We start from the raw sequence: 26,496 nt of genomic DNA, 5'->3' as shown, positions 1-26,496 counted from the left end.
CCTGCAAGCCTGTCTAGGTGCTTTTATGAGTGTGGCAGGTAGCAGGAGTTACTCCAGTCTGGGTTCCGGGTAGGGCAGGCGTCTCCGCCTTAATGCCTGAGGGACAGCTGGCCCAGCGAGCCCCGCCCAGGCTCCCGGGAGTACCTGAGACCGGGCGACTGGTCTTGACTGGAGGCTTTCGCTCTTCCAGCTCAAGCCAACCCCCGCCCGCACCCAGGAGGCAGGCGGGAGGAGGATGATTGATGGAGTCGCCCAGTGGTTGGAGGAGTGCAAAGGAGGGACAGAAGGGGCCTGGTGCAGCTTTCATAAACTGGTTGGGCCGGTCCTAGGGAGCCTCCGTCCTCTACTGGCTTCCCTGGATGGGTTGTTATGGTAACAAATGACCGAACAGTCCCTTACGAATTGGCCAATGAGAGCCGACCGTCCTTTGCACCGCGTCTCCGAGCCGGAGGTGTTGCGAAAGCCGAGACTCGGCCGAGGAAGAAGGCGGCGCTTGGACGTATTGCGGAAGGGCCGGGGGCGGGGCCTGTGACACGCGCGGGCCAGCCAATCCCGCCTGGTGTTTCCAACGGCCCCGCCCCTTTACCGCACATTTCCCCTCCCCTAGTTCATTTCGCACGACGCAGCGGTTGGGAACACAGACATTTTCGGAGCTGGAGCCGCCAGTGCCGCCGCCATTTTGTGTCTGTGGAGAAAGAAGCCCCGGCGGCGGCTGGAAGCGGACGGAGATTCCCCGTGAGGCTGCGGCGTTTCTTCCCCGAGGTTCCCCCTGGGTCGTCCCCCATCCCCCCTCCGTGGTCAGCATGTGGTGAAGCCGCAGCCGCCGGAGACCCGGGGAGCGAGGCCGAGGCGTCGGAAGGGAGGCGGGGTGTCGAGCGGCTTCAGCTTCGGCGGCGGCGGACCTCGGAGGGGGGCCGCGGCGCAATGTCAGAGCAGACGCCGGCGGAGGCCGGGGCTGCGGGGGCCCGGGAGGACGCCTGTCGGGATTATCAGTCGTCGCTGGAAGACCTGACCTTCAATAGCAAACCGCACATCAATATGCTGACCATTCTAGCCGAGGAGAACCTGCCCTTCGCCAAGGAGATCGTCTCTCTCATCGAGGCCCAAACCGCCAAGGTTTTTATACACCCCGCAGCCTCCTATTCTTCTAATACTCCTTGATTTTAGTGTCAGCCTCATCCCAGGTCTCGCTTCCATCCGAAGGGGGACGGAGTTCCTCCTCTCCAACCCCCCACCCCCGACTCGGGCTTGGTCTTTGGCCCCGGCTGGGAGCGTGGGCCTCTTTCGGGAGGGAGCGGGGAGGATGCAGGGTGGAGCCCCATTTCCGCTTACCAACTCCCTATTTAGGCCACCTCTGACTACGTCCCCACGCTCGCACGCATCGGGGACAGTCTTTCGGAGGGGGGAAATACTTAGAGGCAGTTGGTGTTTGGGGAGCGAAAGAGTTAAAAAACAAACCATCTTAAGCCCTTGGGAAGGTGGGGAGGGGCTTTCCCTCAGTGTCCTTTTTGGGGAATTGTGCTCTGTGGGTTGGAAGGAGGTGAAGGGGGACCTGGGAGCGAGCTGTCGGTGGGTTGGGTATAGGGAATTGGCCCCGAGTGGAGCAGCGGCCTGTTAGCTCAACATGGCGCCTGCAAAGCACATGATGCGAAAGGGAAGAGAGGAGAGAACCCATTCCCTGCCAGCCAGGCAGCTGCTCTCACCCGTCAGCCCCATTTTGGGGTGGGGGCTGTAGGATCAAACTTTTATTCTCCTCTCGGAGGGTCTGATTTTGCCCCAATGGTAGGAAAATTGGGCTGAGGATGGGGTTTGGGTGTGTGGGGGAGATCTTATCCAACCTGTAGGTGGAGAATTGGCCCAGTGGGTAACAAATACTTGAAGTTTCTTTGAAAAATTCAGTCCCTCCTTTTCCTATTCTCGTTTTCTCCCTTCCCTGATAGTGAAGGCTTGCTTTTCTTCACCCCTTGACCGAAGTGGTCCTTTGCTACCTTCTGTTTTCCCTCTGGTCTTCCTCTTCTGTGGATTCATGTGGGAGCGATATGTTATTTAAGTAAAGTTACTGTTAAACTTAGTTTATATTGAGTCTTAACCGCTTCCCAATTAATACGTTTTAAGTTACTTTTCAAGCTTGTACTTAAGGTTTAGTTTTTTTCTCTAGTTGTTAGTGATTGCAATTATCAGGATGAGCCTCCTTTTAGCAGAGTGAACCCCTTTTAAAAGGCCACTTTAACAACAACCACCAATATATTGTTTAGAGACGGTTTCTGTCTAGTGTACAACTGAGTGGTCTGACTCTAATAAATGGTTTTGAAATGTGTGACTGGTATTATAAAATTTGTGAATAAAACATATAAAATATGTATTTGTCTTTTTTATTTACCTTTGTAAGGTGTAGAATCTGTTTCCAAGAATTTTTACTTTTGTGGTTGTGTGTTTTAAACAAAAGTCTTTAAGTGACTTGGGTTCATTCTTCTTTAGGTCCATCCACTCTTTTGGGTAAATCAGTTCACAAGATACACGGTTTCACGTGGTCCTTTCAAACCTTAATTTAAAGAGGGGGAAAAGGTTTTTTTTTTTGTTTTTGTTTTTTTTGTTTTTCTTTAAGGGCCCAGCAAATTTATCGTGTTCATTTTGACAGCTAAAACAAGTCTTCACCTTTTCCTGTCGAATGCCTGTGAAGCAGCTGGTTTTTAAAAGTAGTATGAGGTTTAAGAAGGAAGCGCTCCTCATACCCAACTTTTTGTTAATAACTACATACATGTTGGCAGAGAAAATATACCTTTTTTTTCCTTGTTGAAGACTTAACATTAAATACCTTTAAAAAAAGAACAGCACTTGGATTTATAAGAACAAAAGTTTTCATACTATATTTTGGGTTTTGGTATTCACGGCACTTAATATTTAGCAGCTCAGATTGCATTCAAAGGAGACAGCTTCTTGCTGGTTTTAAAATGGACCTACAAGACCTTGGAGAACTGAAAACTTTATGCAGAATATATTGACCACATAAAACTTGTATTTGTGTATTTTGTTACACAAAGTGGTGAAAATAGGTGGACTACTTTTTCAAGTCAGCTCAAAGTTTTTGGGCACATGTTTCCTGGTTAATTTTGTAAAGCCAGACTAAGTGGAAGATGTAAAAGTCACTTTGGGAAAAGACTCTTAATCTGGGTTGGGGGTGAGGGGAGGGCTCGACATTATCTGGTAGCAACTGGCTTGGTTTAAATGCTTCTGGGAGTATATGTTTGTGTCCTTACTCTTTAGCATCTCAGCAATACTAAACTAATGGACTCACACCTAATTTCAGTCTTCTCATAACAGTAGGAAAAGGGATATTACATGGAAGGACTTCACTTGTACAATAAAACAGTAGCCTATTGAACAGATTATGGTGGTAAAAGAGCCTATTTAAGTGCAATGATTTCTTAAATGGTATAAAACAAGACATAAGGTGAAGACACACCAAAAAAACATTTGACATGTTGGTACTTAATAGTTTGCCCCCACACAGTGGCTTTGTGAACCCTTTACTAGCACATAAGTTTTTTTTTTAATACAGAATTACTCAAACATTTCTTTAGTCAACTTCGGTTGTAAGGGTGATAACAGAAGCAAGAGCATTTCCACACACTTGTCAGGGCAGTTTGTTTTATGAAGTATGGCATTGCATACCCCAGAAGTGTGAGCTTGCCCTAGCTACAGGTAGCTCTGGGTAAGTGTTCAGTTAGATTCATGTACACATGGGGTGGGTAATTGGGGGTTCACCTAAGTTTTGTGTCCTTAAATCGTGGGTACTCCTGTGGAGTCAGTTAACAGCTTGTATGGCATGTGTGTTAGTGCTCCTCAACAAGTCTGTGAACCTGCTGATGCTTTCTGGAAGCTTGCTGTTCCTTGCTGTAAAAGCCAGTGGTGGGTAGGCTTTGCAGTTCAACTGGGGCAACCTTACCCTGGAAGGGCTGCTACCTTTATCAGCATCACCACACTGGCTCAGCACAAATTTAGAGTCCTTGGTTTGTGCATGTAAGAGGAGAACTATTTCGACGACAGTCCATGCTGTGAAGAAAATCTTCAGGACATCCAGGTTTCCAGTCCAGTTGAACCTGACTTACATGACTCAGCGGCTCCTCTATCCAGTTTTTCTTGTATCAGTAACAAGCTTGCACTTCTGCATGTTTGTGTGCAAGGTTTAAACGTCTTGCCGTTGACTTCGTATGTGAAGTGTGTTTAAGTTCATTATTTGGATTGTAGAAAAGTAATCTTGATGATTTTATAGGTAACAACAAAGCTTTATAGACTTTAACATATAAAATTATCCAGTGAAACCAGGGCATCTATCAGAGTATTTGATTGATTCAAGGTACAACATAAACACAGATCCCCAAGCTGACACTTGGATTACAGAAAATATTTTTCCCTCTCCTTTTATTGCCACTTTGAACACTACCAAGTGCAAACAAATTTATGTTAAGTACTAGAGATAATGGTTTTTCCTCTTGATAGTTCTGAGCTTTTTTTTTTTTTTTATGCACAACTAAAACATTTTAAGAAACAAGTACTTTTGAACACTTTAAAGGCTTATAAAGTTAACATCAAAAGCATTTTGTACCAACAAAGCTAGAGGTCTGTATTGTAGGCTTAAAAACACTTAAAAGTTAATTTTTTTTGGTGGTAATTCACTATACTAAACTTCTCAGTTTCTTTTTTATACTTCAGGCTCCTTCCTCAGAGAAGCTTCCAGTTATGTACCTTATGGATTCTATCGTGAAAAATGTTGGAAGAGAATATCTCACTGCCTTTACTAAAAATCTAGTTGCAACATTTATTTGTGTGTTTGAAAAGGTATCTATATTTAGAAACATTTGAAAAATTTTTAAATGTGTTCCAGATTAAATAAATACTGGTCTCGTGTTGGGTTTTCTTGGGTGGTGGAATGTTTCATTGTTTTGGACATTTACTGTAAAGTGCCTTTTCAAGGAAAGTGGCAAATGCAAGTTTTTTTTGTTAGAATATTAAAATGGATACTGTTTAATCCATTCAAGATTTGAATATACCTTAATTATAATTGTGTGTTTTTGAAATGTTTTGGTTCTGTGAAGTTCTTTGTAGAATATGGACATAAAGCTAGCTTCCAGAGTGCCTAGTCTTGTAGTTTAAATAGTGTGAGGGAGTAGGAAGCGTGAGCCTTCCTGGTTCCTATTAAGTCTTTTCCCCAAGATGTCCTTTAGAGTTGCTACCTTGTTAAAGTTAAAGTTAAACTTTCAGGGGTGTGTGAATGTTGGACCAGTTGATTGCTTTAAGTTATTCTGGAAATACTTTAATTCCTCTTTAGTGCTTGAGAGAAATGCTTGTTAGTGTTCATAGCTAGAAATTGTACATTCCATTGTGACATTTTAGCTGGTTGTTTGGTTAGCAGGAGGTGTTTTCTGAAGTAATTCACACTGAGCAGTAGGGCCCTTGAAGATATTTATTTTAAAGATTCCTAACAACGTAGTTGATGTTATATTTTAAAACTTGTTATAGAAAGTACCAAGTGTCTGAATGGTAGAACTGGGGAGTAGGGTTATTTAAGTGGATAGAAAAGAAATAGTATATAGAGGAATAGTTTGGGGAGCTATATTTCAGATACTAAAAAGTGTCAGTGGTATGAATATTTGATCTTTGCTAAGTACTAATCACTGGAGGCTAAGGACAGCCTACTTTGTAATAATTAATTTAGGGGAACTTAACCTGGTTTAAATTTCAGTATGTTCCAGTTATTTGGGGTTTTGGTATCTTACTTTTACTGAATCTAGTTTTATTACAGTTCATAAAAGTGACCTTGTAAATACAGTCTCTTAACAACATGAATATAGATATAGGGCTAAAGTTAAAAAACCTGTCTTATTAATTACTGGATTTTTCTGCTTTCTAAAAAATCTCCTTATATACATGACAGTGTGAACAGGCAAGATATATAATGCCCATTCTTGCCTAGGATTTTGTGAATTAAAATTATGAGGATATCTTTTGTCCCCAAAGTAGTAGTTCAAGGATAATAGTCATAGTGTATTGCATTTGGTTGTTAGGATAATTTTCTCTTTCTAACTATATGCTACTAGCAAGTAACTTAAAAAACATCAACCATCAGTAAACCAGCTTCTGCTTATGCTTTCGCTCAGCTCATGAGGAGCCCTACAGTGTGGGAACTTAAGCTTTTAAGAAGATAGAAAGTCGCCTGGTTGCTTGCTTAAGTCTATTAGATAATCACTTTTCTGATGTCTTTGAGAACTAATTTTGTTAACTTCAGTGATCAAACCTGCCTTTAATAAGTCTTTGTGATATTTATGTAAAAGTGGATATAATGAATTGGCAAGTAGCTTTATACTTAAAATATATAACATTCTATAGTAACTTAACAAGCCAGAGAATTATTCTGTTGTTTTAGGTGGATGAAAATACTAGAAAAAGTTTATTTAAATTACGTTCCACATGGGATGAAATATTCCCTTTGAAGAAACTTTATGCCTTGGATGTCAGAGTGAATTCATTAGATCCTGCTTGGCCTATTAAACCTCTGCCTCCTAATGTGAATACATCTAGCATCCATGTGAATCCCAAATTTTTAAATAAATCGGTAAGTCTTTATATGAACGATGTATATGGTAGTACAATTTGACTATCAAGTGCTAACTAAGTAAACTTTCCAAAAAGCAAAACTAGAATCAGTTTAGATTGAAAAGGTCATAAATGTGTCTGTGTAATCATCATACCTTTTGTATAACATTGGCATTTTAAATCCCTAAGCTTTTTTTTTTTTTTGCAAACTTTTGTATCGGATATTTGCGATTATGGATAATAGTAAGGTAAAGTTGATAATTTTTAGTTGACCTTTGGCAGTTCTAGATAAATGTTTTGCTTAAAAAGTATTTTTTTTTTTTCTTATAGCCTGATGAGCCTTCAACACCTGGCACAGTGGTCAGTTCCCCCAGTATCTCCACTCCTCCCATTGTACCTGATATACAAAAGAATCTTACCCAAGAACAACTAATAAGGCAGCAGTTACTGGCAAAACAAAAACAGTTGTTAGAACTTCAGCAGAAAAAGCTGGAGCTTGAGTTAGAACAAGCCAAGGCACAACTGGTAAGTAGGGGAAATTTGATATTTAAGTCTTTAACTATACTCTGATAGGGAAATAGTTATTTGAATATTTTATTGATTTGTTTTTTTCTCTACTTTAAAAATGTTACTGGTTCAGACAAATTTTTATATCCTTATTAAAAAACACTTGATTATGAATTGTGTGCTTTTTCTTAATATGTTCTGGTAGATTGCTGTCTTAGGCTACAAATGTGTGTGTGTGTGTGTATGCGCACACACACATAGTGTATGTATATATGTAGTGTGTATGTGTATATATATATAGTATATGTTGTGTGTGTATATATATTGTGTGTGTGTATATATATATATATATATACATGTATATATATATATACATGTATATATGTCAACTAAAAATTAATCAACTTTATCTTACTATTATCCATAATCGCAAATATCCAGTACAATATATACACATACACACACACACACACACACACACACGTACTGGAATCAGTACTGGGGTCCCTATTACCACACAGAACCAGGTTTGATGGCACAAGTCTGTAATTCTAGTAGTTGGGAATAAGAGGCAGGAGAATCAGAACTTCAAGGTCATTGTTAGTGACTTAGCAAGTTTGAGGCCCGTCTGGGCAGCATGTCTCAAAACGCTAGGAAATGAAATACTACTCTTAACAGATTAGCACTATAGTTTTGTTTTTACCTCTGTTTTTAATACGGTTTAAATATTTCAGTTCTAAGATGGTGTATTGTGGTGAATATCTTTAATATTCATGAAGAAATCAGATTTCTAAAAGTTTACAAAAGTCATCAAAAATATAGAGAAACCCGAGTGTACATGTTTGTGCTCATGGAAGACGGTAATTTGTACTTAGTGTCTAAGTTTGTTTGAGATTGAGGTGCAGGAGGACAGAATTTTAAGTTCATTAACATTTTGAGAGGAACCATTTTATAACAAAGTTTAATTAGAATGATTCTGTCTTCTGCAGAGCAGTTGGAGTTTAGTCATGTTACTGTTTTGAGCTTCAGTCTGGTTTAGAATCATGGATAGTTTTGAGGAATTGTTATTTTCTTATGTATTAGAAATTATATTCTAAAATATAAAGGGTTTGTAAGAAGTAAGGTCATTTATGTTTTGGACTCTTCATTATATTCATACGTTAAAAATAGAATATTGCCATGCTTGGCGACATGTCTTTAATTCCAGCACTGGGAGCTAGAGATAGGCAGAACTCTCTCTGTGTGAGTTCCAGGCTTGCCAAGGTTATATAGTAAAACTCTTAACCCCTTTTTTCTCCCCCTTTCCACCCCAAAAGTATGTAGCGTTAATACAGTCTTAAGCAAATGGATATTTGGAAGTGTTGTAGTATAGTCTATATAATGACAAGGAGATAAAGCTGTCTCCATGAGCAGTAACATGAGTATTTTGTATTTCAGGCGGTATCTCTGAGTGTTCAGCAGGAAACAGCCAACTTGGGTCCTGGATCAGTGCCGTCTAAATTACATGTTCCACAAATTCCCACAATGGCTGTTAAAACTCCCCATCAGGTCTCTGTACAATCTGACAAAAGCCGAGCGGGTCCGTCCTTACAAATGCAAGACTTGAAAGGAACTAACCGGGATCCCCGTCTTAACAGGATGAGCCAACATTCTTCCCATGGCAAAGAGCAGAGTCATAGGAAAGAATTTGTAATGAACACAATAAACCAGTCTGATATTAAAACAAGTAAGAATGTACCCTCTGAAAAGCTAAATTCATCCAAACAAGAAAAAAGTAAATCAGGTGAAAGAATACCCAAGAAAGAACTTGACCAGTTAGATTCTAAATCCAAATCTAAGTCTAAATCACCATCACCTTTGAAAAACAAATTATCCCACACAAAAGACTTGAAAAATCAAGACTCTGAAAGTTTGAGGTTGTCTGATATGAGTAAGAGAGATCCACGATTAAAGAAGCATCTTCAGGATAAAGCTGAGGGCAAAGATGAAGATGTAAAAGAAAAGAGAAAAACTGCAGAAAAGAAGGATAAAGATGAGCACATGAAATCATCTGAACACAGGTTGATTGGAAGTAGAAGTAAAATCATAAATGGCATTGTCCAAAAACAAGACATGGTTACAGAAGAATTGGAAAAACAGGGGACAAAACCAGGGAGATCAAGTACTAGAAAGAGATCAAGATCAAGGTCACCTAAGTCTCGGTCACCAATTATACATTCCCCAAAGAGAAGAGATAGACGGTCACCCAAACGAAGGCAAAGAAGTATGTCTCCCAGTTTGGCACCCAAAGCTGGAAAGATGCGTCAGTCAGGACTAAAACAGTCACATATGGAAGAATTCCCACCACCTTCCAGGGAAGAAAGAAATACTAAGAGAAGTGCTAAGCAGGATGTTAGAGATCCCAGACGACTGAAAAAGATGGATGAGGACCGGCCTCAAGAAACTGCAGGTCAACATTCTATGAAGTCAGGTGGTGACCCAAAGGAGAATATAGAGAATTGGCAAAGCTCTAAGTCTGCCAAAAGATGGAAATCTGGTTGGGAAGAAAATAAAAGGTATGTTGCTGATGTTTTTGGTAAAATAAGAAATGTATGATTTTTGTTTTGATATTTTTACTTTATTAAGGCAAGGCTCAATGGTATTGTCAGGCTAGCCTAAACTCACTCAGTAAATAGTGCAGGCTAGCCTCCGTCTACTGATAGTCTTACTACTTAAGCCTCCTGAATGCTGGGGTTAGAGGTGTGATCTTTCTTTCCTGCCTTTACCATATGCAATTCAAAGGTAGTGTTACTTTAGGTACTAGTTGGATGTTAGAATTATATTTCTAGTGGTTAAACACAACTCAGTGGGTTAAATACTTTATATTTCATTAGAGACATGAGAGTTTAGAAAGGTTTGCTCATCAGCTTGTTTATGTTTATATGCTTGTATATGTTTATATGCTTGTTTATGTTTATATGCAAGAATCACAGTTGCTTGTTTTTTGTTTTTAATTGTTGGTATTTTTTGACAGGGCCTAGCTATACTCTGTCTTTGAATCCATGATTCTACTCCATCAGCTTGTTTTCTTTTTCTTTTCTTTTTTAATGGGTGTGTGTATGTGTGTGTGTGTTGGTAGTACTGCTGCTGGGGTCAAACTTAGCATCAAACCTAGTCTTCTGAATCAAATCTTTAAACTCTTAAGAATCAGAAATCCTAGCTGGGCGTGGTGGCGCACGCCTTTAATCCCAGCACTCGGGAGGCAGAGGCAGGCGGATTTCTGAGTTCGAGGCCAGCCTGGTCTACAAAGNGNGCCCCAGGACAGCCAGAGCTATAAAGAGAAACCCTGTCTCGAAAAACCAAAAAAAAAAAAAGAATCAGAAATCCTAACGCTATTTGGTTTGCTTTTTTCAAATTTTTCAGAAGAACTTTATATTCCTATTTTATTTAACCAGATCTTTAAAGTATCCTTAAGTACAGTCTGGGAGTTATATTTTTAAAGTAAACGCTTTGAAGTAATACTGCTTTTGTGGTTTCAGCTTACAGCAGGGTGATGAACATAGTAAACCTCCTCATCTAAGGCATAGGGAGAGCTGGTCAAGCACTAAAGGAATCTTGTCACCTCGAGCCCCAAAGCAGCAGCACCGATTAAGTGTAGATGCCAATCTTCAAATTCCTAAAGAGTTAACTCTTGCAAGCAAAAGAGAATTGCTTCAAAAGGTAGTGACTATCATTAATTTCGTGTAGTTATTTTACTTTACTTAGTTTTTTGGTATTTTTTATATTTAAGATACTTAATTTTGTTTTATTATCCCTATGCAGACGAGTGAACGTTTAGCATCTGGTGAAATTACACAGGATGAGTTCCTTGTTGTTGTGCATCAAATTCGACAGCTATTTCAGTATCAAGAAGGTAAACATAGATGCAATGTACGGGATAGTCCTAAAGAAGAAAATAAAGGTGGATTAAAAAAGAAACCTCTCTTATCTGATGCTGAATTAACCTACTATGAACATAAAGCAAAACTGAAAAGGACACAGGTTCAGCATTCATTTCCAAGACTTGATCTCTTAGATCCTGATATTTTTGACTACCCTTTGACTGATGCCTTGTTGTCTGGAATAGAATGTGAGCCATCCAAAAGTAAACATGCAAGTAGGAATAGTGGAGCACAGTTTGACAGAAAAGAACAATTTAGTGAAAGAGCAAGACGTCCTTCTCCTATATCTGGGAGTCGTACTTATGCTGAGAATCTTTCACCCCATGAGGGCCGGAGAAGACATGACGAGCAAGTCTCTGCTAAAGGTAGAAAAAGTTAAATGAGATTATGCCTATTGAATCACACAGCAGTGAAGGGAAAATGAACAAGCTAAGTGGGGCTGGATTTTATCACTGTTCTGACTAACTTTGTGTATATGTGTGTGTATCTCTGTTTTGTTGCCTTTTTCCATAGAAAGGGAAGGGACCTAGTTAATAATTTATGAAGTTATATTAGGGACTTCACTAGGTTTTATTTTCTAAATATTTAATTTGGTTAAATCCACAAAACCCAAGGGAATATGTATTCTAGTTTTTACACATAGGAAACAAAACTAGAGATGTTAAGTAATTTGCTCTCAAAGTGAAATGACAAGTACCTTGACAGGATGGGAATTTTTTAATGCTAGGTGTATCTGAATCAAAAGGGCATCTTCTTAACTGTTGCTGCTGTCTCTTCCCTACCCACTAATATAGTGAGATAATCTATCTTTGGACAAGTTTTAGATAACTCTAAGAAATAGAGATAAGTGGATGTAAAGTCACTTTAGTGAAAATGTATATTTTTCTTTTTGAAAGGTGTACGAGAGGAACAGAGATCACCATTCAATGATCGTTTTCCACTTAAGCGACCTAGATATGAAGATTCAGATAAACCATTTGTAGATGGCCCAGCATCAAGATTTGCTGGCCTTGATACAAATCAGCGACTTACAGCTCTAGCTGAAGACCGACCATTATTTGATGGACCTGGTAGGCCATCTGTGACGAGAGATGGCCCAGCCAAGATGATTTTTGAAGGACCTAATAAATTAAGCCCTAGAATTGATGGACCTCCTACACCAGGTTCTCTTCGGTTTGATGGGTCACCAGGACAAATGGGGGGAGGAGGCCCTATGAGATTTGAAGGACCACAAGGTCAGTTAGGAGGTGGGTGTCCTTTGAGATTTGAAGGTCCTCCAGGACCAGTAGGAACACCTCTGCGGTTTGAAGGGCCAATTGGTCAAGGAGGAGGAGGTGGTTTTCGATTTGAAGGTTCACCTAGTTTGAGGTTTGAGGGATCTACAGGTGGTTTACGATTTGAAGGACCAGGGGGTCAGCCTGTGGGTGGTCTCAGGTTTGAAGGACATCGTGGTCAACCTGTGGGTGGTCTCAGGTTTGAGGGACCTCATGGACAGCCTGTGGGCAGTCTTAGATTTGATAATCCTCGAGGTCAGCCTGTAGGAGGACTTAGATTTGAAGGGGGTCATGGTCCATCAGGGGCTGCAATTAGGTTTGATGGGCCTCATGGTCAGCCAGGTGGTGGTGGTGGTATCAGATTTGAGGGCCCTTTGCTACAGCAAGGAGTTGGAATGAGGTTTGAGGGTCCCCATGGTCAGTCTGTAGCTGGTCTGAGATTTGAAGGACATAATCAACTAGGTGGGAACCTTAGGTTTGAGGGACCACATGGTCAACCAGGGGTTGGGATCAGGTTTGAAGGACCTATAGTTCAACAAGGAGGTGGAATGAGGTTTGAAGGTCCTGTACCAGGAGGTGGCCTGAGAATTGAAGGGCCTCTGGGTCAAGGTGGTCCTAGATTTGAAGGTTGTCACTCTTTAAGGTTTGATGGACAGCCAGGTCAACCATCACTTTTGCCAAGATTTGATGGATTACATGGCCAGCCAGGTCCTAGATTTGAAAGAACTGGTCAGCCAGGTCCACAGAGGTTTGATGGACCACCTGGACAGCAGGTTCAACCAAGATTTGATGGTGTACCTCAAAGATTTGATGGGCCACAACACCAGCAAGCATCAAGATTTGATATTCCTCTTGGTCTACAAGGAACTCGATTTGACAATCATCCTTCACAAAGGATTGAATCTTTCAATCATTCTGGCCCATATAATGATCCACCTAGCAATGCTTTTAATGTTCCATCTCAAGGATTACAGTTCCAAAGACATGAACAAATATTTGATACACCTCAAGGACCAAATTTTAATGGACCACATGGCCCTGGGACTCAGAATTTCCCAAATCCCATTAACAGAGCTTCTGGACACTATTTTGATGAAAAGAATCTTCAGAGTTCTCAGTTTGGAAACTTTGGCAATTTGCCTACACCAATATCAGTAGGAAATATTCAGGCATCTCAACAGGTAAGCTGCTCCAGTTCTAAAATTGTATTAATTATGTAGGTAAGTAAACTTTTAGTACCGATTTGCAGTCTAGGCTGCTCTCAAATTCTGTCTGTGTAGGTTAATTTTCAAGGTTGACTTAAATTTTTTTCTTTTCTTTTTTCTTTCTTCTTCTTTTTTTTTTTTTTTTTAATGTTTTTAGTATTTGGGAAAAGCTTTAAGAATGTACTTTATGGAATAAGTTCTTAATGTAACACCTGAGTATTAGGAAAGTGAGATGAGAGTTTTTTTTTGGAGTTGATGTTTGCCACTTAAACTCAAAATGATTGTAGCTTTTAATCGTTTCAGTTTCCTTCTCTCTAATGGAATATGTGCACTTATTTTATTTTCAAAAGATCATAATTTATGTGCTATGTGCCTATCTTTTCAAGGGTGTCCAGGTAACTTACAGGCCAGACACAGGGCACTGGAGCTCCTGTGGGCTGTTTCATATGTATGCTGGGACCTGAACTTAGGTACTCTGGAAGAGCAGAACAGAAAGTACTTCTAACAACAATAGCATCTTTTCAGCNCCCCCCCCCTTTTTTTTTTTTTTGAAAAGGTCTCATTTAGCATTGACTGGTATCGAGCTCTGTGTACCAGTGGGTGACTTTGAACTTGAGTCTCCTGTCTCCACCTATGGAGTGCTGGAACTACAGGCGTTCCCATTGTTCCCAGTGCTGGGGGTTAAACAAGGGCTTTGTGTGAGATAGGCAAGCACTCTACTGATAGCCACTAAACTGTTTTTTTATTAATTGTATTTTTGTGTGTTTGTGTGTGTTGGTATGCATATGTGCCATGGTGAGGTCAAGGTCAACTTGTGGGAAGCACTTTTCTCCTACCCATGTGGGCACCAGGGATCATCAGGCTTGATGGCAGGCACATTTCACCACTGAGCTATCTTGCTGGCTTCACTGCACATTTTTTTGTTGAATTCTTTTTTGTTTTGTTATGCTAATATGTTTTAATAACCTCCATTGCCCTGGACAGCTGTTGAGCACTCATTTGTTTAGAAGAAATCATTAGAGCCAGTTCGCTTTGAATGTTTTAACCAAGAATTTCCTTAGTCTGAGTTAAAAAATGAAGTTGTATATACTTTTATAATTTTTAATTTTCTATTTTCATCACATTTTTTAGGTACTCTAGTTGTATAAAATTGCTTGATATTAAAGTCCACATGGCAAACTTGCTACCTGCCTTCTGATATGATACATATGAATGTGTGCAGTCATCCGTCCGTATACTTGGGCATTTTTTGTTGTTTTAAAAGAGTCTCATTTGTAGCTCAAGCTGAGTAGAGCTTGTTGTGTAGCTCAGGTTGCCCTTGAAGTCTCAGTTCTCCTGTCTTAGCCTGTTTACAGGCCTGTTTAACCATCCTTGGCTTTATTCTGCATACTTTTTTTTTCTTTAAGATTTATTTGTTGTGTTCTATGTGTATGAATGTTTTCCTGCATGTATGTATGTATAGCACGTGTGGGTAGTTACACTGGAGTCCAGAAGAAGGCATCAGATTTTCCCTGGAACTGGAATGACAGGTGGTTGTGAGCCACCAAGGCGGTGCTGTGAACCAACCCAGGTTCTTGGTGAGAGCAGCCAGTTCTCTCAAACCACTGAGCCAACTCCAGCTTGTTTGTTTGTTTTTGAGACAGAGTCTTTCTGTGTAGCTTCATATGATCTGGAACTCAATTATGTAGAAATGATACTATTATTACCAGATGTTGTTTAATGGTGTTTTTAGCCTTTTTTTTTGTGTGTGTGTGTGATGTATCAAATGGGTTTGTGTGTGTGTGTTCTGCACCATTGAGGTGTCACAAGGATAGTGAACAAGATTCAGGAATGATTTAATATATAAAATAATAATAGAATAAAAGATTTATATAACTAAATCCAAAATACCAAATTTGTATGTTACTACATTACTTATTTTATTACTTTATTGTAATCTTTATCTTCTTATGGTTCTGTAGCTTGAAACTCAGAGACTCTCAGCAGTGATAGAAGCCATAGTTTAAGGCCTACACTCTTATATTTGTTTTTTGTAAGTAAGGTCTCAAATTTGTAGTTCAAGGTGTCCAGACCTCAAACTTTATAGTCTATGCCTGTCTTAATCTCTCAACTGCTGGGATTATAGATGTGAGCTACCATCCCCAGCTGTTTGGTTTCTTTATTCCCTTTGATGACTTTTGTACTTTGAACTCAGCTATAACCTTACTCAAAACTTGAAGTTCACATTGCTGCATATTTTTCTTTGCTTTTTTTTTCAAGACATGGTCTTGTTAGCATAACTCAGGATGGCCTTAAATTTGCAGTTCTCTTGCCTCAGCTCCCAAGTTACCATTTCCTGGGATTATAGTTATGTGCAATCATACCTGGCTGAAACAAACTTTTGAGTGGAAAAAAGCCAAAGTTAGGAATTCTGACTTCAACTTTGCTAACTAGCAGCTCTTTGTGAAATAAGGAAAAGCAGCCTCAGCGTAAAGTGACTTGTATAGCATAAACACATGATTTCTTTTAAGGAAGTCTCCCCTCATTATTCCCCACCCTCAGAGTTTCTCTGTAGCCCTGGCTGTCCTGAAACTCTCTCTGTAGACTACACTACCCTGAAATTCAGAGTCCTACCTCTGTATTCTAATGCTCTTTCTCACTTAAAGGAAGTTTTAACTTAGTCTCATTTCCTTATAACTCTGAAACAGAAGCTACTAAAGTTTGTGGAAGTACAGCAGTTGTTACTTTTTAAATCTTTATCACCATTGACCTGGGCCTTAGGACATTTGTATGTGATAGAATGTGATTAGAAATTTTTAGAAAGAATGTTTTTAAAATTAGCATTTATCTTAAAGGTTCTGACTGGTGTTGCTCAGCCAGTAGCGTTTGGCCAAGGACAACAGTTTTTACCAGTTCATCCACAGAATCCTGGGGCTTTTATTCAAAATCCTTCAGGTATGTACTTTTGCACTGTGTGATATTTTCAAGACATAACTTTTGTTTAATATCTGTTAGTTTAGAAAATGGCATTTTTGAGAGTTTGTGTTCAATTTATAGAAATTTAATCTGGCTAAAGTGTTTTTATCCTCTGAGTTTATGTTGTTGACCTATGGTCATGCAAACTTGTTTTACAGCTAGAGATAATTAAATTGGACATACAGAGTGTAATCAAGAGGGAAAGAAGTCTTTTGAGTGGAGGTTGGCTAGAGGAATTTTGTTGTGTTAGGGTGAAGAAAATTATAAATTGCAGAAACTTTAGTTGGTATTTGTAGCTTTTTTGAGTGTGTGCTATGATCAGTAAACATAAATACGGGGGGGATACCACCTCAGAAAATGATTCATTTGAAAACTTTTAATGGGTGGATGAATAGAAAACAACCCTAATTTCTTAGCCAGGTCTCCCAGTAGGAATTTTTGTTATTTTAGAGTGAATAATAATAATGGATTTTAAAATTAATTTTACTTTGTGGTAAATGGGAAATATATATATTTGTGTGTATGCATATATATATTATATACTGCTGTGATACTTGTTCTAGTTTCTAAATCAGAGTACAGCATGCATGAAGCCCTGGGTTCAAGCCAAACAAAACATTTCTAAGCTGTTTCAGAAGCATATTTTGGTGCTAGAAAGTAGCTTGTGCACAGAGCACTTGCCTAGCATGTACAAAGCCTTGAGTTCCATCCCAAGCACCCATACCACACATAAAAATCTCCCAAACAAAAGGCACAACCAAAACCACAACCCCCTCCAAAGAATACTTTTAACATGAAATTGTTACTGACTTATCAAAGTTTTAAAGAATTATCATAACTTACAAACTAAGGAAATTTTAATGAAGCTATATTTTATGAGTTAGTTCTTAAAATTCTGTCCGTTTGAATTTAATTTCTTTTAATTTCTAGATGGATAATTAGGGTTAGTTAGCAAAACGCCCTCTCCCATCTATTATATAGTTGTGGCTGGGTCAAGCATAAACAAGTGTCCTCGTTCAGTTTTCCTCTTTAAAAGGAGATAGTAGTGTCAGTATTTCTTGGAAGAAATATTAATTTCTTAAAATTTAAATGCAAAAAATGAGATGTGTTTTAAGTGTCATGATTATATTTTTCTTTAGAAACTACTTTTTCTGGTTGAGTAAAGAATTTGTTGGGGATGTAGAGATGGCTTAGAATATAAGACTATATTCAGCTTTTGTAGGGGACCTATGTAGCTTGCGTTACAGGGAGATCCTGTACCTCTGGTCTCTATGGGTACTTGTGCATGTGTGCACATATCTTTATACGTATGTGTACACACACATACAGACACACACATATGTACTGGCCTCTATGGACACTTGTACACATGTGTCTATACATACAAATAAAATAATTCTTTAGAAAAAGTTTGTCATGTTGAGGTTAATGGCATAAAGTTTAAAAACTATACTTTTTTCTAGTTTTTAGAATGTTGCGTTTTACACACACACATACACACACACACACACACACACACACATATATATATATATATATATATAATCATGTAAGAAGAGCCTTGTTGCAGACGAATTGACAAGTTTGTTCCCTGGGTTGAGAATATTGGACGAGGCCTTATATGTATTTTTCTTAAGTTCTGCTTTTTCCTTCAAAAAGTATGAACTATTATTAGGAAGCTGTCTTTAAGATTCTCTTAATATTCTTTAATTGAAAGTAAAAAAAAAGTCCTTCTGTAGTTCTTTTCTTGTTCATTTGCTGCATTTCATGTAAGGCTTTGTGCTAGGAGGAATTTAGTGTAAGCTTCATCCTTTAAAGAACTTTTAGTATGTCACATGTTCTTCCCCCATAAGTACTGTATATTGTGTCAAATAACACCTCATTGCCTTACAGATACTATTTATTTAACCCTCATGTCAACCTCAGGCAGGGAACTATTATTCCTCTTTTATAAGCAGTAAAAGTTTAGGCCGCAATAAGCAACTACTTCACGTCTCACAATTAGAAAGTAGAATTTCTAGCTACAATTCCAGAAATTAGTATCAATGTTCTTTATCACTGCAGAACTTGGATACTTCCAAACAAATGAATAGCTAATTATCCCCCTTAGGCATACATATAAATATCTTATTCTAGTGGAATACAAATGTTGAACTTGTGTAAATGCCATTGTAAATATTGAGGCAAACTTACTCCTTCATTCAGATATTTAAGTTGAATAGACAGTTAATTAATTAATTTATATATACACGCATATGTATATATGTTTTATACATATATATATGTTTTATACATACATGCATATATAATATATATACATATACATATATATACATACACACACTGTTGGATATATGTAATGGTCAAAGGTAGGACTATATGTATTATGGATACAAGTTGATTCTGCCATTCAGTGGAACAGTTAATAGAATTTTTTCCTGGAGGTGTAGGCAGATAGTTAACAGTGGTAAACACTAAAATATTAATTTTCACATAGGATCTCACTATGTAGTCCTGGCTGGACTATAACATATGTAGACCAGGCTGGCCTCTTAACAGATCTGCCTGCTTCTGCTTCCTGAGTCCTGGGCATTAAGAGGATGCACCACCATGACTGATAAAATACACTTTTTCAAATGGTGCTAGAACCCAAACTAGGGCCTTTTGAGTTTGCTAGGTAAGCACTTTTCTGCCTACCTGCTGTCCTGTTTTTACAAATGAGTTAAAGGCTTAGTTATTAGCATAGTGCTAACAAAGTAATGGGGTTTGAGAAGATTTTTGTCTTACTCAATTTGTTAAGGCTTTGATAAAGTTGATAATGTTTAGCAATGGTTTGAATTCCTTTGCAAGGCCAGCTCAACAAATATTGGGGCTAGGTGTCCTGTGCTTCAGGGCTCATACCCTTTCATGAATCATTTCTCTGGTTTATCATGCCAGGGAGCAACAGTCAGCAGCACTACACCTTTGGCTTTGAGCTTTTAAAAGAGATGCTTCAATATTTAATCCTTGGAGAACTACTTTTTGAGGTGGTTAGATCAGGGCTAGTGAAACAGAAAGGTAGAAGTTGGTCTTAGACACGGTGCTGCATGCATAGAAGAATCATGAGGCTTATTGTTCTTTGAATCCTGCTTTTATTTGGTATGAAAATAAAGTGATAAAGTGACAAAGTAATACCACCTTTAAAAATGTAAATATATAAAAATTATTTAAATATATTACTTAATAAGTTAAATTAATAAATTTGATAATTTAAAATTTAAATAATTTTAGCTTAAGTAACTTTTAAAATATAAATATGTGTATGTGTATATATATATATATGTGTGTGTGTGTGTATATATATATGTATACACACACACATACATTTTTATTGTAAAATACTCTAAGTACTTTAGTATTTATCCTGGAATATTTTTCAAGTAATGATTTGTCAGCCAAAAAGAAAACCTGAGCTTTTAAAATAATTAAACCTATCATAAAAAGGTTTGTTGTTGTTGGAATATCTTGAAGAAAGCTGTAACTTTGAAGAAATAGTATGAGTCTTTATGTTCTATTAAGAATTTTTTTTTTTTTAATAAGGCGGTCTTCCTAAGGCATATCCTGATAATCATCTCAGTCAGGTGGATGTAAACGAATTGTTTTCAAAACTGCTAAAAACAGGAATTCTCAAATTGTCACAGCCTGATTCAGCTACAGCACGTGAGTATGGCTGTATATTTATATACACCAAGCTTAATTAAGTCAGAGATACTATTATTATGAGGACTAATAAGTTATTGTAAAGTTCTACTCTTGAATAAATTAGTATACCTTTTGGTGTCTTTTGAAAAACAAGTATAGTTTTTAATAGTGAGATTGTTAACAATTTCAAAAGATTGAACTATCCTCCTGGCCCACTGTTTTAGTTAACATTACTACAAATATCATGTACTGATTTTTACTAGTTCCATCTATTAATTTGGTGTTTGAAAATAATTTGAATGTTAAGGAAACAAGATTTTAAATTTTTTTTAGGTTCCTTTGCCAGTAAACGTAGCAAACACACTTACATACTAGATTTCTGTATGCTTGTAACCAGTGTTTGACTCTAAAGAACAGAACAGAATATAGTATTGAAAAATGAATCTTCTCAACTGCAGAGGTAAACGAGGCTGTTGCTCAGCCTCCCCCTGAGGAGGAGGAGGATCAGAATGAAGATCAAGATGTTCCAGATCTTACTAATTTCACAATTGAAGAATTGAAGCAGTATGTGATGTTTTACATTTTAATCATTAATGTACATTGTTCTGACCTTCTGTGTGTGAGTGGAGGTGCATGCATGCATGTTATTGTGTTTGTGTAGGCTAGAGGGCAAGTTTTGGGAGTTGGTTCTCTCCTTCCATTGTGGTTTCTGGGGGTTGAACTCATACCATGAAGCTTTTGTGACAAGTACTTTTTATCTATGACAATCATTCAGATAACAGTGGCTTGAATCCTACCTTTGATCTGCTGCTCAAGTTTAAATGTTACGCACTAATAGTTATTCATGGCTTTATTTCGTACTTTTTATATTTATTTTTTATTTTCATTTTCTTCTTTCTTTCTTGAGATGTCTTGTTAGCCTGAGCTGAACTCTGAATACTGGGATTACAAGTGTGAGCCATCATGCTCTACTTGTAGATAGCAAGGAAAACTGTAAATAGAACGTAAACATTAGGAGCTAGAGAGATGACTCAGTGGTTAAGAGAATATACTGTTTTTCCAGAATCTCTGAGTTGGATTCCAAGCATCCACATCAGGTGGTTCATAACCTCTTGCACCTCCAGCTCCTTGGGACCTGACATCTCTATCCTCTTTGGGCACCTGCATCCATGTGCCCATATATAGAAAATCTTTAAAATAATTTTCTATTTCTTGTTCAGCATACTATTTTATTACTTATAACTTTTAACTGTTTTTTAAACTGGAATAGGACATTTGATTTATTCAAAACATTAATATTGTAGGGAGGTGAGATCTCTTGCCCTATCTTTCTACTAATCATGTCTTCTCTATATTGATAGTAACTTCATACTAAGCAGTTGAATTGCTGTTGCCTTGTTAGCCTATAGTGTTATTCCATTTTTAGCCAAAAGGGAGTAAGTAAAGTAACCAAGGCAAATTTATAAATAAGAAAATAGGCTCCATGTTTCACATTTAACCAAAGCTAAAGTAAAAAGGATCAGTAAGACAGTAAATTTTACATAGATCATTCTTGGTTTGATTCCTGTTAAGATATAGAAAACTTAAGTATTTTTTTAGCCACTGTCATGTCTTAAAACTTTTTTTTTCCTTGAAATAGACGTTATGACAGTGTTATAAACCGGCTGTACACTGGGATTCAATGTTACTCTTGTGGAATGAGGTTTACGACATCCCAGACAGATGTTTATGCAGATCACTTGGATTGGCATTATCGGCAAAATAGAACTGAGAAAGATGTTAGCAGAAAAGTCACTCATAGACGTTGGTACTACAGTCTAACAGTAAGTAATCCATATGCCTCTTAGTTATCTAGATGTCATTTATATTCTGAAGTATATGTTTAAATAGTTGCTGGAAGTTATGAACTTTCTGAATAAAACTTGATCCATGGAAAATAGATTCTTTTTGGGTTTTAGATTAATGGTTTTTTTGTGTATGAGCATCTTTGCTGCACTTCAAGCTTTATGAGATCTGACACTTCCAGCTTCCTTGGAGCATAGATCTTCCTGTACCCATAGATCTTTTAAAAATATGTACATTTCTAATTTTTGTTTAGTATTTGTGGGAACTTTTAGCTATTCTTTAAAGTAGAATGCACTTATGTATATAGTGCTTGAGGAGGCCAAAAGAGGGTGTTGGATCCCTTGGAACTGGAGTTAACAGATGGTTGTGAGCTACCATGTTAGTGGAACTGACCCATGGTCCCACAAGAGCAATAAATGCTCTTAACTGCTAAGCCATCTCTCCAGTTCCAAAATTAAATATAAATGAAAAATTGTGGTTTATCTTAAGTTAATGGTATCTTAGAGTTTATAGGAAGTTAGCATTAAGATCTCTCAGTCACTGCCTGATTTGGTGGCTGGAAGACTGCCAGTAGGCCAAGCGTGGCTACATGATTGACGGCTGGGCTACATAATAAGACCCTGTCAGAAAGAAAAAAAAAAAAAGATTAGTTATAGGGCTCAAAGAAAACAAGTATATTAAAATAACATCAGAGCATATTGTATGAAAATGAACCCATAACTTTAAAGTGATTACAGTTATGACAAAGTGTGTAAAAGTGTGGACAGAAATTAACGTAATCTTTTACATCATTTCCTCTTAAGGATTGGATAGAATTTGAAGAAATAGCTGATCTGGAAGAACGTGCAAAAAGCCAGTTTTTTGAAAAGGTTCATGAAGAGGTTGTCCTTAAAACTCAGGAGGCTGCTAAAGAAAAGGAGTTCCAAAGTGTACCTGCTGGACCAGCTGGAGCAGTTGAGGTAATAGAAAGGTGTTTCAATTCCCTGTCTTTGACAGTGTTAAAGTCACATCCTTTTAAGTCATAAACACTTATGCTTTATCCCTGGCATGGTAGCACAGTGGATCAGGGTTCAAGACCAGGCCCTGCGTATAGACTTGGATGCCAGCCTAGGGTACATGAGACAATATTGTAAGCAAATATAAAAGGATTTCTTGTAAGCTTTTTAAAATAACAAAACAAAATCTTGGCTGTTTCATGACCAATTTGGGTTGGATGCCATTAGTGGCTAACATAGTGAAATGCTACTAAATAACCTTTTTGTAAAAGGCTGCAACAATCCATAAAACTATTGAACATTCCTTAAAAATCTGTATTTTTAAAATTTTACTTGAAAAGGTTTTTATCTTAATGAACAATGTAAATTTCATTTTATATGATTCTATTTCAGAGTTGTGAAATCTGTCAAGAACAATTTGAACAGTACTGGGATGAAGAGGAGGAAGAATGGCACTTAAAAAATGCTATTAGAGTAGATGGGAAGGTAAGAAAGTGTTAATGAGCATGTTTCGAGTAACTCACCCTTTTAAAGATGATTCATAATCCTTTCTGGGTTTGGTTTGTAAAAAAAAATTCTGGACTTTCAGTAGTCAGCGTTTCCTTTAGAGGGATTCTAGCAACCATATGAGGCTGATGCTAGACTCAACTAGATTTTCTAACTACACTATAGTTAACGATCAGAACTGTTATTCTCTTGAAAATAAAGCTAGGCATTATAACTGTACAAAGCCAAGTTTAAAAGAGATAGGTATGGTTAAATGTTTAGATTTTACTAATTTTTTTGGACCAAATAAATTTTATCCTTTTGATTTAAAAATTAAAGAAATTAGAATAACATATTACAAATGATCATGCATGTAATAGCTATTTTTTTCCCTCTTCAGATTTACCATCCATCATGTTATGAAGATTATCAAAATGTAAGTTCTTTTTGGGTATTGTATGTTTTTACTTTAATTTTTTTTAAAGTTAGTAGGTTGTTTATTAAATATTGGCATTAGATAGGCTCTGTTGTACTTGATTTATCACTGATAAAATACAAATTAAAATCCGTAGTAATGTTTTTATATTTCTTGCTTTGTTTACTTGAATCTTTTTAACTTTTATTGGACCACTAGGCAGAGAAAAGTAGAAAACTAAAGGATTATGATGGGCAAAAATTTTTAGGGGTCTGGAAAGAACTAATTTTTTTCTTATGTCTACTTACTTACTAGAGGGATGATATTTTGAAAATTGTTAGGCTAGGCATTGGTGGCACATACCTTTTAATGACAGGACTTGAGAGGCAGGAGGATCTTTAGAATTTGAGACCAACCTGGTCTACATAGTTCCAGAATAGCCAAGACCACATAGCAACACTGTAAATAAATAGAAATTTGTGTCTGTAGTTTAATGTATGTGAATACAAGTTGAATATGTACCACAAAACACATGCGGAGGTCAGAAGACAACCTTGGGTGTTAGTTAGTCCTTAACCTTTCATGAGTCTCTCTTCTTTTGTGATTGTACCAGGCTAGCCGTTCTACAAGTTCCCAGGGATTCTCTTATGTATCCAAATTTTGTGTGTTCTGGAGATTTGAACTCAGGCCCTTACATTTGCATGGTCAGCTTTCATTTTATCCACTGAGTCATCTTTCCAGCTCTCATAATACACTTTAAATGATGACTTATATAAAATTGGCAACATGCCAGTCTAGTAGCCCTAGAAATCCAATTATCTCTACTTTGACCTTTCTAAACCAGTGGAACATGTGGACTACTCATGACACTGCTTTGATACAGATTTTAATACATATTTAGGTAACTGGAAGACTAGTGTTTCCTAGAGTATTTCTGATGCAGGGATTTTAAGAAATCTCAAAAGACTATTTAACATTCACATAACAAGACTCACAAAGTTAAGAAAGGATTGCCTGCTGTTGTATAACATTTAACTACTGACGCCTCTCTGACTTCTTTTAGTGGTATCAAAGTTAATGTACTTTCTTGCTGAGTACATACTGAACAGTGTTAGCTTGTGGGAAGCAAGCATTGTAATTGGATGTGGTAGTCCTTTGTTTGAACTCTTAAACATAATTGTTACTTAATATGATTTGAACCTTCATTAGTACTTATAGGGATTTTCATTTTGTAGACATCTTCATTTGATTGCACACCATCTCCCAGCAAGACACCAGTTGAAAACCCTTTGAACATTATGTTGAACATTGTCAAAAACGAATTGCAAGAACCCTGTGAAAGTCCCAAAGTTAAGGAAGAACAAATTGATGCCCCACCAGCTTGTTCAGAAGAAAGTGTAGCAACACCCACTGAAATTAAAACAGAAAGTGATACAGTTGAGTCAGTTTAAATAAAATGAGAAAGGTATGCTTTTCTTTTTTAACAAAAGCTGCTGTTGGATCTAGGTGAAGAATTTTTTTATGTATATATAGACATATCTATATTAATTGTCTAGCTGTGGCAGGGCCTTCAGCTATCATTTGGTTAATAAATACATTTTAGTATTTGCATTTCCTACTGCCTGCACAGTTTCAGGTGCTTGTTGTGTGAAAGTTCTGTAGATGAGTGCAAATGTAACAAAATGAAATTGTATGTGTACAAATGTACAATTTTCACTTGTGAACTGTAAATTATAAATAAAAAATATTTTTGCTATCCATGGAGTGTAATATTTATGCACACCATCAAATAAAGACAGTGTTTCTATACTTTTATTGGGCAAGAATGGAACTGAACAGCAATCTTAACATGGTTTTTTTTTCTAGTAGCTTCCTGGGACTTAATGCAGCAAAGTTTCAAACTTAGTTTTTCTCAAATAGAAAAGCAAGATAAAAAAACAAAAAGGACATGTGTGCTTACATATAGATATGTATCTCCAGTTAGAGTCATCCACAATGTCCACTTTTGGAAAGTATGTAATGAAACAGTAAGGCTTATTTAAACTTGGACACTGATGCCATCAAGCAACTAACAAATATATTTAAGTACTAAAAGTGATTTTACTTTTTAGAAAATATTTTTAAAATTGTCAATTTAATTGCAGATGAACACATTTCTATTTTAAGTTACAGGGATTCTGTATAAGAATGTTCATATGAAAAACATGGTTAACTTTTTTCTTTGTTGGTTTTGATTGAATTAGATGGGTAACATGAGATGTTAATATTCATACATGTAATAAACTGAATGATGAACAATCTTGGTTTGTATTTCTTGAGTGACCTTATAATGTGACCCTTATGTTTAATGTGTGTTTTAAAACATGAGTGCAGTGACAGTTATGAGCCATACTCCCAGATATGATTATTATTCCATTTATAGAAGATACATATACAGTATTAAAACTTGTGAATTTTTTTTGTGGGAGTTGGAAGGCTTTCTTCATGTGATTTCTTTGATTATAGCACTAAAGGGTACTCTGGTTTGTGAATAAAATTGAGCAACTCCAAAAGTACAGTGTGAAACCTGGTTTTGTCTTTAACTAAGATAAATGTTAACACTGAAACAAGCATATCAAA

General features: G+C 37.3%; 1 protein-coding gene across 2 annotated transcripts; it reads left to right on the top strand.

Moving 5' to 3' along the window:
• The first annotated feature begins 574 nt into the window (after window positions 1-574).
• Pcf11 (PCF11 cleavage and polyadenylation factor subunit) lies at window positions 575-26,175 on the top strand. Of its 2 annotated transcripts, none has more exons than XM_021166809.2 (16): window positions 575-1,116; window positions 4,714-4,839; window positions 6,425-6,613; window positions 6,925-7,119; window positions 8,539-9,656; window positions 10,620-10,800; window positions 10,903-11,386; window positions 11,918-13,476; window positions 16,335-16,434; window positions 20,035-20,154; window positions 20,595-20,700; window positions 21,776-21,959; window positions 22,785-22,940; window positions 23,370-23,462; window positions 23,863-23,898; window positions 25,113-26,175. In XM_021166809.2, exons 1-16 carry the CDS (start codon window positions 925-927, stop codon window positions 25,326-25,328), a joined length of 5,055 nt encoding a protein of 1,684 aa, XP_021022468.1. In that variant the 5' UTR covers window positions 575-924; the 3' UTR covers window positions 25,329-26,175. The 2 variants fall into 2 exon arrangements, with proteins under 2 accessions (XP_021022468.1, XP_021022469.1); XM_021166810.2 differs by having other exon boundaries at window positions 577-1,116; window positions 10,903-10,993.
• Window positions 26,176-26,496: the final 321 nt, after the last annotated feature.

The sequence above is a fragment of the Mus caroli genome, chromosome 7, assembly GCF_900094665.2.
Source record: "Mus caroli chromosome 7, CAROLI_EIJ_v1.1, whole genome shotgun sequence".
NCBI lineage: Eukaryota > Metazoa > Chordata > Mammalia > Rodentia > Muridae > Mus > Mus caroli.
This window is presented reverse-complemented; position numbering and strand designations above follow the sequence as displayed.

What these genes read in the sequence shown, in the direction of transcription:
- Pcf11 (XM_021166809.2), top strand. Translation starts at nt 925, where the DNA reads ATGTCAGAGCAGACGCCGGCGGAGGCCGGGGCTGCGGGGGCCCGGGAG. An exon ending in TCGAGGCCCAAACCGCCAAG is followed by an intron (nt 1,117 to 4,713) that starts GTTTTTATACAC and finishes TTTATACTTCAG; the next exon opens with GCTCCTTCCTCAGAGAAGCT. An exon ending in AACAAGCCAAGGCACAACTG is followed by an intron (nt 7,120 to 8,538) that starts GTAAGTAGGGGA and finishes TTTGTATTTCAG; the next exon opens with GCGGTATCTCTGAGTGTTCA.